At 40.0% G+C, this 20,052-nt stretch overlaps 1 protein-coding gene across 1 annotated transcript in view; it reads left to right on the plus strand.

The window, feature by feature from the left end:
- The window catches only part of GRIP1 (glutamate receptor interacting protein 1), a 338,240-nt gene that overhangs the window by 225,655 nt on the left and 92,533 nt on the right, over positions 1-20,052 (plus strand). The window contains exons 13-14 of the mRNA XM_036760738.1: positions 2,499-2,579; positions 19,217-19,286. Of these exons, the coding sequence (XP_036616633.1) occupies positions 2,499-2,579; positions 19,217-19,286 (151 nt within the window). The remainder of the gene's footprint in view (positions 1-2,498; positions 2,580-19,216; positions 19,287-20,052) is intronic.

The following is a 20,052-nucleotide window of genomic DNA, read 5'->3' on the forward strand; positions in this document are numbered from 1 at the left end:
AATAGATGTTGTCCACAAATGCAATACTTCATGTAGCCTTGAATCTTTGATAATTCTCTGTAAATATTCCTTATTGGATTGGTAGATTTTTTTTCAAATAGACTTTTTGGCCAATAGACATGGTCATCATGATAGCTGCTTGGGAGTAGGAGATAGAAATATGCAAGTTTTGTTATGGTTCAATACAGATTGGTAAATAGCTTTTGAAAATCCCTAGGTCCTTGGACCTGGAAAAAAGTTTTTAAAAGCATACCTCCCTCCCTTATTTTTTTTGAGGGGGGAAGGCAGGGCAATTGGGGTTAAGTGACTTGCCCTAGGTCACACAGCTAGTAAGTGTGTCAAGTGTCTGAGGATAGATTTGAACTCAGATCCTCCTGAGTCCAGGGCCAGTGCTCTACTCACTGTGCCACCTAGCTGCCCCTCCCTCCCTTATTTTGCTAAAGATAACTAAGGATGTGCAACTAAGGGTATGGGATATTGCACATATTGTCAGACTTGAGTGACAGTATGTTGTTGACTAGTTTTGCTGAACTGTTTTTTGTTTTGTTTTGTTTTAATTTTTATTTTTTGTTATACGGGATGATTTAATGGGTAGGGAAGGGATACATTCAGAAATGAATGTGGTTTAAAACCAAAAGATTTCGATACAAATTTTCTAAAAGAAAATCATGCCCACACAAATTCTATTTGAGTAGTAAAAATTGCACGGGCCCTCAGTTTTTACTCAATTTTACTTTGACCTATATATTTGGATCCCAGCTCTCTCCCTTCCATCATTTGACCAAGAAAAAGCATCTTTCTATGATAAGGGACCCTGAATTCCCTCATAGTGCGGGCAATTGTGAAAAGAGAAGCAAGTTATTTTAAATTTCTTTAATGCTTCACATTTTGTTCATAAGATTTTGACATTTCTTTTTTCATTCTCCAGCTTGCTTTCTTTTCCTCACCATCAACCCAATCAATCAATAAGTGGATTTTATTTCTTTTTCCTTGTGGAATAAATGCACTGCCTCAAATATACAGATAACACAAAACTATTTACTCTTCACTGCCAACAACTTACTCGATCATATTAGCCATTGAGTTTAGCAGTTTAGAGGGTTGATAAGTAGACAGTTGGGAAGAAAGTACGCAGAGCTGCAGGTTTGGGGGGAAAGCCACAGGTTTTCATGAGAGGAGTTAAGGGATGATGAAGAAGGCAACTGTAGGAAGCCAAAGGGAGAATGCCTCTTTCTTTACCATTGTTTTTATTAACTGTGCCGTGACTTAAGCACATAGCTGTTAACTATCATTCAGTAAATCTTTATGTAGCACCTACTATGTGCTAGGAACTGGAGAACAAATGTCCCAAAATAAAACCATCTCTACTCTCAAATTGTTACCAGAAGCCACGGAGAGTCAAATTTCTCTTCTAAATTCTCCCACTTCAACCAGGGGTATTTACAGAGAATTACTAAAGATCAAAGACTTTCTGAAACACTGCCTCTGTGGACAGTGTCCATTTTCATGCCTTACCTGCTGAAGATGAGTGACTTGTGTTACCACAGGCAATTCTATTCTGCGATTCATGGGGGATGTCCAAAAGGGAATGATGAGGAAGAGAGACAGAATGGCATAGAGAAAAGAACATGGGATTAAAAGTTAAGAAAACCTGGTTGCGAATCCTGATTCTATTGGTTTCCTCAACTGTATTTCGATGGTTCTTTGCAGCTGTAGATTCTAGGCTCCTAAAATGACTATAACAACATCAGTAATTGCATTCATAGACTTTAAGGTTTGCAAAGTGCTTTAATAATAGCTAAAATTTACATAGCACTTACTGCGTTCGAAGCACTAAGCTTAACACTTTACAATTATTATTTGAGTCTCGTGACAACCCTGGGAGATAGGTCACAGTTATTATCCTATTTTACAATTGAAGAAACTGAGGCAGACAAGGTAAGTGAATTGCCCAAGATCACATAATTAGTAAGTATCTAAGGTCAAATTTGAATTCAGTCTTCTTGAGTCTAGATCGAGCATTCTATCCATTGGACCACCTAGCTGACAGTCAAAGAGACAATTTATGTCATTTTTATCACTATGGATAACTCAAGTAGACCCTACATTGCAATGGGATGGGACATATATTTATTTTAAAATTAATCATTTGAATTTATAGATTCAAGGGCCCAAATTATCTAGTGCAGCCCCATGAAAAAGGCGGCCTTTAATCTGGGCTTCAGATGATAGAATTTGGCTAAGTAGAAAAGAAAGGGAGAAATAAGCCAACTGGAATGTTATTGCTAAACATGCATAATGCCACAAAATATGTATGTCACTAGCATTTTGGAGCCAGAGTCTATTTCACAGAAGTTTCGCCCCTTTTCCCATCATTCCCACATTTTATGATTGGCAATCATGATTCAAGTACTCCTAATGCATTTTCATTTGCTTGTGCTCAATATCCTTCCTGGTGTCCTGTATATATCATAAATCAACTTTGTTTCTCATTACAGAGTCTGTAATTCCGAGCAGTGGAACATTTCATGTGAAGCTGCCCAAGAAGCACAGTGTGGAGCTTGGAATCACCATAAGCTGTAAGTAAACCCAGTTCATTTCGCTTGTTTGATCAAAGCAAAAAAAAAAAGGGGGGGAATTGCCTTATTTTCCAAGGGCTTACCGGTGTTGCAAATCTTACGTATTGGAAGATCACCAGCAGTTTTCTGTATTGGTGGCCTGTAGATATGTACAAGGTTTGTTACTGTTTAATAGAGCCATATAAATGGCTTTTGGAAATCAGCAGGCCCACAGAAATTCTGGTTAAGTAGTAAAAATTGCATTGGCCCCACATTTATTTGCTTCTCTTTCCAATCTAGATATCCTGCTTGTATCTAATGCCATGCCCCTCACAGGGAAAGCATCTCTCTGTGACAGATGGATCCTGAATTCCTTCACGATATAGATGATTATGAAAAGCAAACAGAAATGAGGAATAAAGCACTTTAAATTCCTCTAATGTCCCCATTTCCTTTAGACTCTGAACACACAGCTCTCTTACTAAAACAATTCTGGGAATTCTGTATCGCAATAGTCATAGAAATTGAGTATCTGATCCTCTGGGCTTTGAATGCCAATAAACAAAGTTAACCTTGAGGACAGTAAGAAATTCAGTCATGGAAAGCAAATGAGGAAAGCACCCTGGTCATTGTTAGGCCATGCCTCTGCTTTATGAAGTAATCCTATCTCGACTATGTAAAAGTGTGAGCTGGAGTACAGTGAGCAGAAATAATTAAAAATTCTCCATTATGGAAAATAAACTAAGGCTGAATATACAATTCAACCTTGAGAAATAATGTTAACCGAGGTTGGAGACAAGAGGGTGAAATGGAAACTTTACACATGAGTTAAAAAAAATTCAGCATTGGAAAAGAATGATTCTACAATTCTATAAAGAACTCCGGAAAATTAAGTCAAAAAGAAATTGTTGAGCACCTACTATGTGTCAATCACTGTGCTAAGTGCTGGAGATACAAAGGAAAAAAGACAGTCTCTGCCCTCTAGGAGTTCATGGTCTAATAATGGAGGAGCTCAAGTCTAGTAAAGTCAACAAGCATTTATTAGTGCCCACTATATCCTGGTAATTGTGCTAAATACTGGAGATACAAATAAAGACAAAAAGAGTCCCCACCCTCAAAGAACTTACAGTCTAAGGGAAAACACTCTAAGAGCTTTAGTGCAAACAACCATGTGCAAATTAGATATATACAGGCTAAACTGGAAATAATCTCAGGGAGACCAGGAGGTGGAGACAAGGAGGGAGATAATTTTTTTTGAAGGGTATCGAAATTGAGTGACTTGCCCAGGGTCACACAGCTAGTCGTGTCCAGTGTCTGAGGCCTGATTTGAACTTAGGTCCTATTTACTCCTGTGCAGGTGCAATATCCATTTTACTTCCTCACTGGCTGAAGGAGATCATTTTAAACATTAGGGACAACCAGTGAAAATGCTCATTTGGGAGATAAGACTATCTTGTGCAAGGATAACAGTTTCCTACATGGACCTCTTCAAGAATGAAGGATAAACAGAAGCTGTGAGTAGCTTCTGCCTCTGCCTCCGCCTCCGCCTTCGCCTTCTCTCTGTGCTCCACTTTGATGGCCAAAGGCTGCCTCCTTAACTTGTGGTTTACTGGCTAGATTTCTCCCTGAAAAACCAAACCTTAAACCCAACCCACTCTGGAGCTCAAAGATTGGACAGTAGATCCATGCCCTCCTAGCACAGAGTGAATGTAAATACCAAATAGTAACTGTTTCTCTTTTGGCCAGGAACCCTGAGGGTCTTCACCTTGCAGTTTAAACTCTAAAAAGAATTTTGATTAAAGTGCCCCATCCCTTGATTAACTTCTTAAAGGGGCCCATTCACTGAATGGGTGTTACCTCAGTCAATGTGAGAACCTGAAAAGACCTTAGTCTGAAAGGGCCAGGGTCTCCCAGTGCATCCTGGGCCATCTCCAGTCATACTGGTGAATATCAAGCCACTGGACCCAGATGGCTCTGGAGGAGAAAGTGAGGCCCTCCCTTACTCAAATCAGTCAACTGCAAGTCATGTCATCATTTCCCTGATGTCATGGTCCTCTTCGAAAACGAAGGACAAACACAACAAAAACATGTAGAGAAAACTGTGGAGAAAAAGGACCTCAAAACCAAGAGGTTTTATTGAAGAAAAAAAAAAGTTATCGTATAATAAAAAACATATGTAATACAAGAGAATTATCCAGTTCCGGCTCTTTCTGTTGGTTTTGTACCTCCTTTGTTTATTTCAAAAATTTGACAATTCACTTGGTCGCTTGGCACTTTCTCTATGAAACACCATCTTTATAAATATAAATAGTCACCTACTCGTGAGACTGACTTTAGAGAATGTAGAGAAGCCATCTAGTTTAACCCCCCCTATTTTACATATATGGAAACTGAGGCCTATGGAGGTCAAGTGACTTAAGGTTACACATAGGTGGCAGAATTTGAACCTAAGTCATCCAATTCAGAGCCACTGTCTTTTCTACTATACTGTACTGCTTCCCTTGGTCCATTTGTCACAGAGAGATTGCTCACCATATTGGAAGGTTTTGTTTTGTTTTTGTTTTTTCAGTACTAATGATCATTGGATGGAGAAACTCCATGATTCTTTTAGCAACCATTAGCTCCCAGGCTGTTTACCCTAATATAATATAAATCAAATTCTTATTAGGATATAGGACATGAGATCTTCTCCTTTGTTCCTAAATAATAAATGAATTGACATGAAGGATTCGATTCAGCTAACATTTTAAAGAGTCAAACTTTGATACACTACATAAATCTATAATGATCTTGAAGATGATGATGATGACTCCCACTCTTAACTGTGGAAATTTAGTGGATATGCTGGTTTCATATGTCAAAGAGTTCAGTTCTGAGAACTAGGAAACAGGCTCCAGTATTTATTCTCAAAAACTCCAGAAGACATATTTTTTTGTATATGCTTTTAGTTAAAGATAGTTAGATCTATCCTTTGGTTAGATTTAGTTAGTTGGATCTACTTTTAGTTAAAAAGGGTTTGGTTTGTTGGTTTGCTTTTTAATTGATGTCAGGACAAGCTTCCTAACTATTAGGTTTGGCTCCAAATGGAACGGGTTGACTTGGGAGGTAATGGGTTTCTTCTCATGGCGGGTCTTCAAGAAACAGTGGGACTTGTCAGGTATGTTGTAATAGGAAATTTGTTTTCAGTTATAGGTTAAACTATATGGCTGCTGAAGGTCCTTTTAGCTTTGAAAAATGTGACAGTATCAAAGATGTGTGCATGATGGCTAGCCACACTTGCTCTTGGGGTCCAACTATGTAGGTTTGGGTTGGGTTTTTTTTAAATTCCCTTGCTGTGTTTCCTGTCCCCATGCCTGCCTTAATGTTTCCTAAGTGGCCTAAATTACCTCTCTCTTCTCTTTGAGAGAGGTGACCATAGCCTTACTGCAAAGAGCTCTTAATCATTTTTGTCTCATGAATCCCTTTGTCTGTCTGGTGAAGCTTTGGGCCCCTTCTCAGAATAACATCTGTTGCTTACATTTAATTGAAGGAAATGCTAAATTTCATTTAGAAGTTAATGAAAATAAAGATGTCTTTTTTCCCCATCCAAGTTTATGAACCTGTTGAATCTATCCATGGACCCCAGGTTCATTAAGACCCCAACCCCCAACCTCAATGGAAGCTTTAGGTACCTCTTGGGTATGCCCAGATAGTTCTTTTTTGGGAAAACTCTGATGGCCTGAACCCTCTTCACTGCTGGAGTGATATGGCTTCAGCCACAGGAACCCAAATACCACCTTGGCTACTCCCATGTATAACTCCCCTAGATTCACTATCTCAGGTGATTTTATATACTCGATTACAGTTGTTATATCTGGGGGTCCCAAACATACACTAGGGGATAATAAGGCAGAATTATAGATAGATAGATAGATAGATAGATAGATAGATAGATAGATAGATTTTATATACTTGATGCCAGGGGAATAGTTGTTATGTCTGAGGGTCCCCAACACACACTTAGGGAATAATAAGGTAGAATGATAGATAGATGGATAGATAGATAGATAGAATTAGATAGAATAGTTTAGCTAAAGATTAAATAGGATAGATTAAATAGAAATTAGCTAGATTAGATTGTTAGATAGGTCATATTAGATATAGAATAGATCAAATAGAAAAGAGAGATTAGATAGCTAGGATAGATTAGCTAGATTGACAGATTAGATAAAATAGAAAAGCATTTATTACCATGTGCCAGGCACTATGATAAGCACCAGGGATATGAATACAAGGAAGTTCCTGTCCTCAAGGACTTTCTTTGCATTCTAATGGGAAAAGATAGCAATAGAGGAAATCTGGGAAGGAGTTGAAAGTGGGGTGGGGGTCTTGTGTGGGGGCAGAGTAAAGAGTGGCTGAGAAGGGGCTTGGAAACAGGAGTCTCAGTGAGATGAGGCAAGAGCTCAGTGCTCGCCTAACCAGAGGAGGCAGGGCTGGAGCCCAAGATTTCAGTGGGAAGAAATTGAGGGTGGTGGCTGAAGAACATGGTGAGGAGACCGCTGGGAAGTGGTGTGAAGGCCTTGGCCCCAGCAAGATGGGACCAGGCAGCCTGGCCCTTCCTCAGCCTTGAAGAATTTCCTGGCTCTGACCCTCATTCCACAAACAGCCAAACCTGCCTGAAGGCACCCAGGTTTCCATCTGCCTGATGATCCACTAACCAGCAATCACTGCTCTTTTTACACCTGTAGCTGTCATGCTATTCCCTAAGCCAGGGGTGTGGGGAACCTGTAGCCTCTAGGTCCTCAAGCACGGGCAAACCACATTTGAGGACCTAGAAGGGCACATGTGGCCTTGAGGCCGCAGGTTCCCCACCCCTGCCCTAGGCCAATATTGGCCTAGCTAATGCAGTGCCCCTGCTCCTGGCTCCACTGTTTTCTCTAGCCATCGCTCTAACAGGAAGGATTTCAATAGGCAGACATGGGAAGAACGACGTCATAGAGGGAGCAGCGTGAACCAAGCTTGGGGACTAAAAGAATGATTATTACATTATTCTATTATGTATCATATAATATATTAATTTATATACTATATAATATTAATTTATATAATAATACATTATATTAATATAGTCTGTCTATTATATATATTTAATAGAAAATGAAGACTGGCCCCAGTTTAGCTGGAGCAGGGGGTGTATGAAGGGAATTAGTAAGAGATTAGTCTGCAAAGCCAAGTTGGGCTATTGTTCATGATGGTGCTAGTCCTGATATTGCAACATTGCTATTCATAAAATCATGCTGATAATAAACCAAGAAGCATGAGCATGGCCATGTGAAGGTTGCCTCAAGGAGAGCTCATCTGAGGCCCCTTCCAAGCCAACAGCTATTTGGGATCATTTAGTAGTGCAATAGACTTTCCACTGGGTGTTTGCAGGGGTTGGAGAAGTGTTTCACCAATCTGGCTAGCACCTGCTGTCGGGGGTGTAAAACCAACAACAACCAGCTCACAGAACACTGCAAGCCCAAGTTCTTTTGATCTGCTTTACTAAGGAAAGCAATGTTAAGGGGTTAACAATCTTACTTTAATCCAGCATACAAATATCATTCACTTAGTTCAGGGGGGAAAGCCAGCACCCTGAACTTCAGAGCAAATACAAACAAATTACAAACATACATTTATAAACAGACCAAATACAATTCATAGTTATTAACATCTGAGTTCAGCTGGGAGCTTGACAACGGCTGGCTCAGAGTCACGCATCACTACTGCTGCAATTCAGAGCTCCAAAAAAAGAAAGCCAACCTCTGGTTTTATATATCTTGTTCAGGGTCAAAGGTGAGTCACACATGCGACTCACCCACATGACCTAAAATCATCACGAAAATGCAACTTAAACACACATGGTCTAAAAGCCTCTGATGTCACAAACATGTCACTCAAACCCATATAAACTAGGCTTTCCCTTGAGGCAAGGAGGCCATCAAAGACTCCTAATTTAATCAAGGAAACAAAGGCCAAACTCTTCAAGGGCACTTGGTTGAATAAGTGCTAAGAGCCCATCTTGATTCCCAATACAAGAAGTTAATGAGGACTTACTAGTGAATGACTTTGAATGAAATCTCTGTGATCCAGTGACCTTGGCTGTCACTGTTCCGTGCAAGACCCATTCCATCTTCACACTCCATATGTTTCCTCTGGTGGTCTCCCATGCCTGACCTGATAGCTAATCTTCCTCATCTCTGTCTCCTGGCTTCCCTGGCTTTCTTCAGATCCCTGATAAAATCCCATCCTTTTTCAAAAAGCCTTTTTCAGTCTCCTTTAATGCTAATATCTTCCCTTGAGTTTTCTCCAGTTTATCCTGTTATGTCATGTTGGTACATAGTGGTTTCAATGCTGTCTCCTCTGTCAGACTGAGTTCTTAAGAACAGAGACTGCTTTTTATCTCTTTTCATTGCTGTACTTATTAGCATAGTGCCTGACGTGTAGAAAGTACTTATTTAATAAATGTTTCTTGATTTGACTGGCTCAGTAGAAACATGTAACTGTCAAAAATGACTTCTACAAATTGAGACCATAAATTCTTAATTATAACTCTGAAGTTGTAAACAAAAATATTCAAATAAAATTAGATTTTTTTTAAAAATCAGCACTTTTTTTAGGATCTAAGAGAGGAGATATTTTGGCTTATTTGGCATGAGTCACATGGCCTACCCATTCTAAATCTCATTTGCAAAGATGTAAAAAAAAAAATGAAAATGGGAAGAAAAGGAAAAAAAAATCTATCCATAACTTTTTATAGCTATGTAAATCAATGTGTATATCTATGTATGTATATGTATATGCATATATGTATATCCTCTAGGTTCTTAGGTGCGGCCCTTTGACTGAATCCAAACTTCACAGAACAAATCCCCTTAATAAAAGGATTTGTTCTGTAAAACTTAGACTCAGTCAAAAGACCACACCCAAGAACCTAAAAGGCCACATGTGGCCTTGAGGCTGTAGATTCCCCACTCCTGGTATAGACATACACATGTATATTCTTTTTTACATGTGTATATATATATATACATGTGTATATGCACATGTGTATATGCATGTATGTACATACACATAGATATATACATATGTGTGTCTGTGTGTGTGTGTGTGTACACATACACATACATATACATACACACACAGAGGAGGGAAGGAGGAAGGCAGGCATGCCCTTTTCTACCACTGTCCTGGCAGAGACACCAAAAACTAATATATGAGGGCTGGGGATGTTAGCCCAATAGGACACCATAGCAAAAGGAATGGAGGTACATCAAGAAACTCCTCTGCCCACCAGGAAGGAAAGTTCAGAGATTAGAGAGCTATTTCTAGGCTCCTGCAGAAAGGAGAAAGCAAGAGAAAGAACAGAAGTCCTCTGTGTATTTTCCCTATGACCTTCCCACAATTTCTGGTCAACTCACATATGTAATTACTTTCCTTTCTCTGTAGCCCTCCCTGTGGATGGGAGAGAAAATGGTACCTTCTGCACTTTCAACTTCAAGCCAGATTTGATAGTCATTGGGGGTGATATCCCTTCTTAAGAAAGAGGTCAATTTTGAAATAAGAAGTCCCCGTTCTATTAATTCTCTCAGCCACCACCTTAACCTTGTCACGTATGTGGTTCCTTGCTGCCTTCTTTCCTGTGACCGGTTTGTTTTGCTGGGTTGAGGGGGAGAGGAGAGCAGAGTTTAGTAGTCTATCCCTATTTCCAAATAGCTGGAATGAGGTATGGATGAAAAATAAATTAACACTGTTAAGAGCTTCTTAATATGCAATCTTATTTTAACCAGCAGTAAGATAATTCTCTCTCTTAAATGCTTCATTATGATGTTGGAAAAGAATCTGGGTCCTCAAAGGCTCTGTCAGTGGAGCACGTTATCTGGTAGGGCCTCCCAGGATGGAAGCATTTCAAGTATGGGCCTAGCGATAAGCGGTTTGTTGTCCAAGGACAAGCTTAGTTAATTGTGCAAAGACTTATCTCCAGAAGGTTGGTCACTTGCCAGGTGATGCCTGGGGGTGGGCACAGGGAAAGAGGAAAGGGAAAAGCAGCTATTCCAGAAATATCTTCTATTATGGCATGGAAAAGATGATTTTTCTCTGTGTCCAAGGAACATACATACTGACGAAATCCCAAATCTTTTCTAATGTTGAATTAGAGTGGGACCCAGGTCAGAGTACTGAAGTGTATCATTCTATAGCAGGACAAAAAGCAGAGATTATAGGTTTATTTGCTAAATGAGTGGCTATTTGGCAGTTTTCACATTTTGGCTCCACTTTGATTAATTATCGTCACTATAAATTTATATTATCTCTTGACTAGCATTTATATTTTGGTAGTGAAGAATCAGATTTTGATCTCAAACTTGACAAGAGTTCATTTTCATGCTGACCCAAAGCATGTTTTCTGCATGCAGTGCTCTCCAAGTATCGAACACTAGGAGTTTACCATCTAACGGAGACTGCAGCAACACGGACAGATATTGAACAGACATCAACCAATGCATATATAATGAGTGTGCAGAATGTCTATTCCACGTGTGAGCCTTTATTTGATGTTAGCCTGGAGATAACGTTATAAATCTTTAAACTCTATAGGGAAAGGCCGCCTGCATTTGTGCTTTTTGATTTTCTTGTTACTCAATAAAATTTCTATTTCCTAATCAATTGGGTTTTGTGAATTTGACACAGGGGGGGAAGTAAGGAAACTTCTGGATCATGTTAGAGTTTCTATCAGAAATGGGGCCACAGAAAAGTAGAACAGTCGTTCCTATTGAGTTTTCATTTCCTCCGAGTACACAGACCCGGTTATTTAACTCTTTCCTCTTACCAAAACTTTTTCCGTATTTCAGAAGGGAAGCTCTTGTCTCTGAGAAACACCTCATTAAAGCATTTCACACTTGGTTTACTGCTCACTCTGCCATACCTAATTAACTCGGAAATGAGTCACTGTGATTTTGAATGTGGTGAGCAGTTTTAGGTTAATTTTCTTAAGTTCCAGATGAGGCATTTATAGCACATTAGCATCAGACATTCCTTTTATTGATGTTACTGCTATAATAAAAAGTGATTTATTATAGCGTTGTGGGTTTGGATTTTTTTTTTATTTTTAGGAAAGTGAAATGGCCTAGCAGGACAAAGAGAGTATGCAGGGTAGGTGTTGAGAGAGCACATTCTGGTTTGACTGATGCTCTCTCCAATCAGATACCAGTTTCGCTTCTTCTTCTACATGTCCCTTTGAATTCACTCAGATCTCTGTGTGCCTCTGACCTGTACTAGGTGGTTAGGGAAATTGAATATAGATTCTCTCTTTCCAGTGATGACAAGCTAAAAGCTGCTTCAAACCATCTAGCAATATTTTTTCTTGAGAAATTTCTGCATCCTGTGACTTATATGGGTGTATCTTTCTAAGAGAGAGTTCAGATCTACAGAAAAAGGAATAATCTCTTTGGTGAATCCATCCCCCTCCCCCACCCCATGCTGAATAAGTAAAATAAAGATGTAGTGTTTTCTATTTTAACAAGCTTATAGATGAGGCTTTTACTTTGGGGCTTATTTGTCAGGACTAACTAAACTGAAGCTTCCTATTGTTTCTTGATATAGTCATAAAACTGTTTTGCTTATGAGGATTAAACAAATCTATAATTCTTTCCCCATCCCACCCCCTTATATTTTAAGTAAGAGAAGGAAAAGTATTACCATTTTTGCTAACTTTATAGCAAAACCATGCCCACAATTCCATCTGAAGAGAATTAAATTCACTTTTTATATATGGGGTGGGGGGAAAGGGGAGGGAAGAGAAAGAGGAGAGAGAGGGACAAGGAGAGAGAAGAAGGAGGAGGAGGAGAAATGCATATATATTTGGGTGTCTATATATATACATATATAGATATACACACACATATACACATATATATGATTATAATCCAATTAAAGCAAAATGGTTAAATGGTCCATATAACTTAGATAATTTCTTTTACTCTTTGAACCATATACCTTGGAAAACAGAAACTTCACTCATGCATCATGTGAATTTCATAGGTTCAGGAGAACCTTACTGATTTACTAGGAAGGGCTTGGGATTTTCAGTTGGAGGCCTTGGGTTCGAATCCCAACTCTGCCATTGACTTCCTGTGTGACCCTAGTCAAGTTACATCACATCCCTTCTCCATCATCTTCAAAATGAAGAAGTTGCCTTCCAGCTCAAAATTTATGATTTTTAAAAAAAATATCATATGCTGATTATTTTCTGAAAAACTTAATATTCCTATATTTAATATAAAGATGAGCTTCTTTTAATCTATAGGAGGGAGCAATAGGAAAGAGAAAGAGAAAGAAGAGAAAGGAACAGAGAGGGAGATAATTTGTGAATAATGCAAGATGACTTAAACCCAAGAAGTAATCTTTGGAGGCCAGGAAAGGAATGGTCTTTCTCATCCAAAGAGCCAGGGGCCAAGAACAGAGCTCCTGTACATCCATGGTCAAAGTCTAGGGTTCTTTATCTTTTTTGCATCATGGACCTCTTTGGCAGTCTCAGAATGTTTTTAAATGCAAAAAATAAAATTCTTAGGATTGGAAATGAATTACATCAGGTTTCAAAATATTAAAAAAAGTTTCCATTAATTTGTAAGCTCCTGGAGGGCAGAGACTGTCTGTTTTTATTTGTATCCCCCAGGCTTAACAAATAGTAGGTGAAGATTAGCATGTCTGGTGTGAGGGCTTGCTGAGACTTTTTCAGGGCTGCTTATCTGCCTTTGCTGTTTACCTTCACCCAACTCTCACCTGTGAGTCCAAGGAGCGGTAGCATGCACAAGAGACACATTTCAGCAAAACTGTCTTAACAGATGGGCTAAACCAGGTGGTAAACATACAGACCTCAAACCTGCCTGTGAGCTAGGGGGATGTCTACCCCCACCAAGCATGTGAAGACCTCCCCTGGTGGAATGGTCCGATGAGAACAATATGTTCCAATGAAGACGCGAGCACTGAGAGCCTGGTCAGACATTGAAGACACCAAGGCCATCCACTGCATTCTGGGCCAGTCCTGACATTTGTCTTGCCTCTGGACTCTGGAAGAGAGAATGAGGCTGCCAACCTGGCGCGATTCTGCCTCACTTAAATCAAATTCAAGCACAAGTCAAGACATCCCATCACATCATGATGTGACTGGTCCTCTTCCTAAATGAAGGGCCAACAACAATATTTATTGACTGACTGACTCATGGGTTAAGAGCTCCTAGTCCAGGATAAGCAAGGTAACAGTAAGTTCCTTGCGTTTCTAATATCCAGAACAAAGACTCGTCTGGATTAGGCAAAGAAGAAGGTACTTGCTGTACCTCCTGGGGTCTCCAATGCCTTTGGATTTAGCCAATCTTTAGCTAAATCAATTAGCCAATTAGCATAGGGCTAAGCACTGGGGATACAAAAAAGGTAAAAATGTAGTCCTTCCCCTCAAGGAGCTCACATTCTAATAGGGAAGACAGCATACAAAAAAATTGTAGACAAAATATGTACAGTTTAAATGGAAGGCAATCCCAGAGGGAACACATCAGCAGTTATGGGGGGAACCAGAAAAGACCTCCTGCTTAAGGTGGGATTGGAGATGAGTCTTGAAGGAAGCCAAGAAACTAAGATGAGGAGGGAGAGTATTGCCTAGAGACTGGATTGTAGATTACAAAGAAAAGAGTAATGATTTAAGGAGGCAGGAGAGGTAGGAAGAAGCCAGATTGTGAGAGGCTATAGAAGCCAAACAGAGCTTTGTATATTTTGATCTTGGAGGTAATAGGAAGCTGCTCGTTAGCGGCGTGGTCAGACTTGCTTTTTAAGAAGATCGCTTTGACCCTGATAGACTTCGCTCTTCTCAGCAATACAAAGTTCAAAGACAACTCCAAAGGACTCATGATGGAGAGAGCTGTCTAATCCAAAGAAAGAACTATGGAGTCTGAATGCAGATTGAAGCACCCTGTATGCTCTCCAATTTTTTTCCCTTGGGTTTTTTTCTCTTTTGTTTTTGTTTTTTTGTTTGTTTGTTTTGGTTTTTTTTTTTTGGTTTTGTTTCTTCTTTCTCATGATTCATTCCATTGGTCATAATTCTTCTTTACAACTTGACTATTGCGTAAATAAGTTCAGTGTGAAGTTATATGTAGAAGATGTATCGGATTCCATGCTGTCTTGAGGGGGGGGGGGAAGAAAATCTGGAACTCAAAATTATGTGGAACTGAGTGTTGTAAACTAAAAATAAAAAATCTTAATTATAAAAAAAAGATCACTTTGGCAGCTGAGTGGGGGATGGATTGGAGTTGGAAGAGACTTGAGGTGTGGCAACCAAACAGAAGGCTATTGCGGAGATCCAGGCATGAGGTGATGAAGGCTTGCATCAGCTTGGCAGCTTGGTGGAGGAAAGGGAATGATGCTTTGAAGGTTGAACATCAAGACTTGGAAGTAGATTATCCAGTCTAGGTGGTGTGCATGTGAATGAGGAGTCGAGCTACTATAGAGGAAAAAAGTTTCTGGGAGGGCAGATTTAACCTTTAACAGTTTCATCAAATTATGTGAATCTGTATTAGCTAGAAACCTAGGTCTTGGGGCAGCTAGGTGGTGCCATAGTGCATAGAGCACCAAGCCTAGTGTCAGGAACTCATCTTCCTGAGTTCCAATCTGGCCTCACACGCTAGCTATGTGACCCTGGGCAAGTCATTTAACCCTGTTTGCCTCAGTTTCCTCATCTGTAAAATGAACAGGAGAAGGAAATAGCAAATCACTCCAGTATCTCTCCAAGAAAACCCCAAATGGGGTCACAGAGAGTTGGACATGACTGAAAAACGACTGAACCATAACGACAGAGCTTGCCCTGTCATCCAACCCAAAGAAGAGTGGGCTTAGGGCAACTGAGGAAGAGGGGACAAGACAAGGAAAAAGAAGGAAATAACTAAGAAAGATTAAGGCATGATTCCTAGAATATGCATAGAGGATTAAGATTAACTAATAAAACCTCTACAACTAGTAAAATTCCCCTTTGGTTTATTGTTATTATAATTCCTGTTTGTGTTTCCCTGTTGTGTTAAGTAGTAAACCTGTTAAAATCACCTAAAGGTTCTGAGTGATTTTCCACTGATGCCTGTAGGCCCACAGCACTGCCATATGTGGTATAACAGATTTCATAGGGTAGGCTTTTGAGCAGTTTTCAGTCACTGATGCCCATTTCTCTCATTTTATTCTTTGGCTTCTCCCTGGAGCCCCACACAGGGCATTTAGGTTGCCATACAAAATTAGATTGACTTTCCATTAAAAAAAAAGTCATTTCAGACCTAAAGTAAACTGAGTGTCTGACCTCAAAATAATTCAAGAAGCCCTGTCTTATCTTTTATTCATTTTTAGTCAGGTTTTCACAGCAATCTCTGTTGGTTGGGGAGTCCTTCTCCTGACAGAAAATTCTCTGTTCAATCAATTTGTCCTCCCTTTTCCATTCTCGCTGCCATCATCTTAGCTCAGGACCTTATTACCTCTTGCCTAGACCACTGCAATCGACGTTATTTCCTTGCTTCCAGTTTTTCCTGCTCCAATCCATCCTTAACCGTGCTGTAAGATTAATCTTGTTAAAACATGGTTCTGCCTATGTGCCTCCCTTGATCAAAATACTCCATCATCTCCCTTTTGCTTACAGGATAAAATCCAAATTCCTTACCCTGACATTGAAAATCCTTTATGATGTATCGCCAGCCTATCTTCTGGGTTTGATCTTCTACTTTCTTCTTAACAAATATTCAGCAAATTTAAATTTTTTATTGTCGTTCAGTTGTTTCAGTAATGTCTGACTTAAAAAGTCACTTAACATTGTTTGCCTTAGTTCGTCATCTGTAAAATGAGCTGGAGAAGGAAATGGCAAACCACTCCAGTATCTTTGCCAAGAAAAGCCCCCCCCCAAAAAGTCAAACAGAGTCAGACACAACAGAAACAACTGAACAAAAACAAGTGTTTATGCTGAATTAGAACCAAGGGTTCTTCATTCCAAATTCAGTGCTTTCTCCACTACATGATAAATTGTAGTTTGGGGTTTTCTTGGCAGAGATACTGGAGTGGTTTGCCATTTCCTTCTCTAGCTCATTTTACAGATGAGGAAATTGAGGCAAAGCAGGGTTAAATGACTTGCTCAGGGTCACACATCTAGTAAGTGTGTGAGGTCAGATTTAAACTCAGGAAGATGAGTCTTCCTGAGTTGGCACTCTATCCACTGCACCACCTACCTGCCCTTACACATTTAAATTTAGTGAATTTAATTGAATTGAGTTGTTCCTTCATTCTAAAGTTTAAGTCAAACTGACCCACAGTACATCCTATGCATTCCTACTTCTACAACTTTGCTGATTCTGTTTTCTCTGCCTTGAATACCCTTCTTTCAAATTCCCACCTATTGGTCCTTGCTTTTAAAAAATTTTTCACAGTGATGATTGCTAACTGTATTTCCCTCCATCCTGTTTCCTTATTGTTTATTCTATCCTCTCTCTCACCCTCTGCCTCCTCAAAAGTGTTTTGCTTCTATTGCCTCCCCACCCCAGTCAGCCCTCCCTGCTCTTATCCCCTCCCCCTCCTACTTTCCTGTAGGGTAAGATAGATTTCTATACCCAAGTGAGTGTGTATATTATTCCCTCTTCCTATCTGTCCTTAATACTCAATCTCAAAAGCTATTTCTTTAATGAAGTCTTCCCTGAAACTCCAATAAGATTTTTCATACCTCCTTCTAACACTTCTTAGTACCTAGGTGGTGCAGTGGATAGAGGATCAAGCCTGGTGTCAGAAAGACCTGAGTTCAAATTTGACCTTAGACTTGGGTGTCTAAGGCTGTGTGGCCCTGAGCAAGTCACAGCCTCTATCTGTCTCAGTTTCATCTTCGATAAAATGAAGCCAATAATAGCACCTGTCTCCCAGGGTTGTTGTGACAGTAAAATGATATATTATTTGTAAAGTGCTTTGCAAACCTTTAGAGTACTATACAAATGCTAACTGTTCTTATTATTCACTGATTTTATTAATTTGACCTTGTATTCTGGTTATTTGTGTGTTTCTCTTATCTCCCTCCACCCCATGAGACTCTAAACTTCTTCAGGTGAGCGACTCTGTATAGCACGGTGTCAGAAATACAATATGCTTTCAATTGACTTTTTTCAGATTGTTTGAACTCAAAGTGTAACAGAGCAGCATGGGCAGATATTACCCTAGTTAAGGAAGAGATAGACAGAGGCCTGAACTGCTCCCTTCCTAAGGTCCTCTGAGTCAGCGGCTCTTCCTGACCAGGGGCCAATAGGAGCATTTTGCTTCCTTTTCTCAAAACACGCGTCCTTCCGTGCTGAGCCACAGGTGTTCCTGTAATTTCCCAGGGGAACTCAGCACACACTTGGCTAGGATGCAATCCCAGCTGTTTCGCTTGTGTTCATAAATGCACCAACTTCTAAAAAGTCTCTGGGGATGTTTCTTCCCTTAGTTATAAAGGTCACAGAGTCGGGCCTTACTCTCTTTCCTTCACTATTGGTTTTGATCAGAGGCCAGGTGAATAGAACATAAATTTTTTTTGAAGAGCTATTGATTGGTGGGTGGTGGTTATATATCTTGGCAAAATGTTTTGTAAACATATTGGCAGATTCTGAGAAAACATATTTGCTCATGATACATGAGTTACGTTTTGATTTGTTTGACCTATGCCCAGAAAAAGAGACTGTGTTGAAATACGGTAAGAATGAAAGGCATGAAAACTTGGTCATTCATAGCATAAAAGAATTATACAAAACTACCCCAGGGAGCAATTAAATTCTGAACTCATTATTATGTTGGGGATTTCTTTTGTATACTTAGTAGAAGGAATAGAGATAGGGACCAGACTATGATTTCACTTGTATAGGGAACCTACTGGTACCAATGCATACTGGCCTCCTGTGTGCCCAGGGCCACACAGGCAATGTCAACTGATGTCTTCCTGAATCTGAGGCCATCTCCCCCTCCTCTCTGCCTCATGCTTTGTTGGAAACTAAGAATGATCCCAAGACCTGGAATATGCCACCCCACCCCCAGCCTCTACCTGTTTAAATTTTGCCCATCTCTCAAAATCCATCTCAGATGCAACCTTCCCTGCAGAGACTTCTCTGATCCCATTCCCCTCCTTCCCCTGCCCAGCTGGAGTTGATCTCTCCTTCATTTTATAACATTTAAAGAAGTAACTCTTGTGATACTTAGCATACAAACGAAATACCATATATAAAGACTTCTGCCACTTTGAGGGACCGTATAAATGTAAATGATCATTATAGCAGTTATTCCTGTGATTTCAGTGACTGAAACAACAGAATAGTCAAAGCCAACCATTATAAATGAGACTCACTAGCTTTCTGTGTAACTCTGAATGATGATGATGATAACACTGGTGTGTGTCCAAATACAACTAGGTGGGGACGAAATATTGCTGTCGGTGAAATGAAATATTCACTTACTAGGGCATGTTAAGAGCTTTATCACTATAGAGTTGTAATCAGGATTTACGGTTATACTCTCTGTCAAACTAAACAGTACTTTAAAAAAATAGCCAAAGGAATATAGTTTTATGTGTAAAATCAATTTAAAATGTCACTAATTTTTTTCTGTCTTTCTTTTTATAGCACCAGCCAGTAGAAAACCAGGAGATCCCCTTGTTATCTCAGACATCAAGAGAGGCAGCGTGGCTCACAGGTGAGACAGTGGGCAGACTTCTTCCAGGCTGGCCTAGACCTAGCTGTGCCTCAAGCTAACAGCTAATTGGACCTCTGTTCTGACAGTAATTGGTTTCTCTATATGGCACAGTTCTCACTCAGTTATCCAGTCAAGGAATTTTTCATGAATGTTTCCCCTGCTGTGGGTCCAACATATGTTCTCTTTGTCTGCTCACTTCCCACCCAACCTTCTATGACCTAAAGATGAGCTTGGCTCTTCTTGTGACAGCTACCCCATAGAGATAATTGCATAACAGAAAAGCCCAGCCCCATGCTAGGTTCTTCCCTCCCTGACTCAGGCAGACAGAACCTTTTAGACAAGCTCTGGTTGGCACAGAGACCCACCCAACCTGAGGTGAGACCCAATGATAGATGCCAATGCCTGTGTTCTAAGCACAAAGGGTCTTGATAGCAGGCAGAGCCAAGTCAGGGGTAGCTTTAGGGTTCAGAGCAAAAGAAAGGTTCCCTAAAAGGCTTATCTCATATTTAGAACATTGTAGGTATTTCCAACCCCTGAGTAACCCTTGTTCTGCCTGTCATAAGCCCCTAAATGCATAACAGGACCCCTTGACACTCCATCCCAGAAATGCACATGATTCATTGAGCATAGTTGGAAGTAACAAAGGCTTTCCAGTCACAAATCACTAGTAAAGGGGCAGCTAGGTGGCACAGTGGATAGAGCCCTGGCCTTGGAGTCAAGGACCTGAGTTCAAATGTGGCTTCAGATACTTATTAGCTGTGTGACC

The sequence above is a fragment of the Trichosurus vulpecula genome, chromosome 5, assembly GCF_011100635.1.
Source record: "Trichosurus vulpecula isolate mTriVul1 chromosome 5, mTriVul1.pri, whole genome shotgun sequence".
Classification (NCBI taxonomy): Eukaryota; Metazoa; Chordata; class Mammalia; order Diprotodontia; family Phalangeridae; genus Trichosurus; species Trichosurus vulpecula.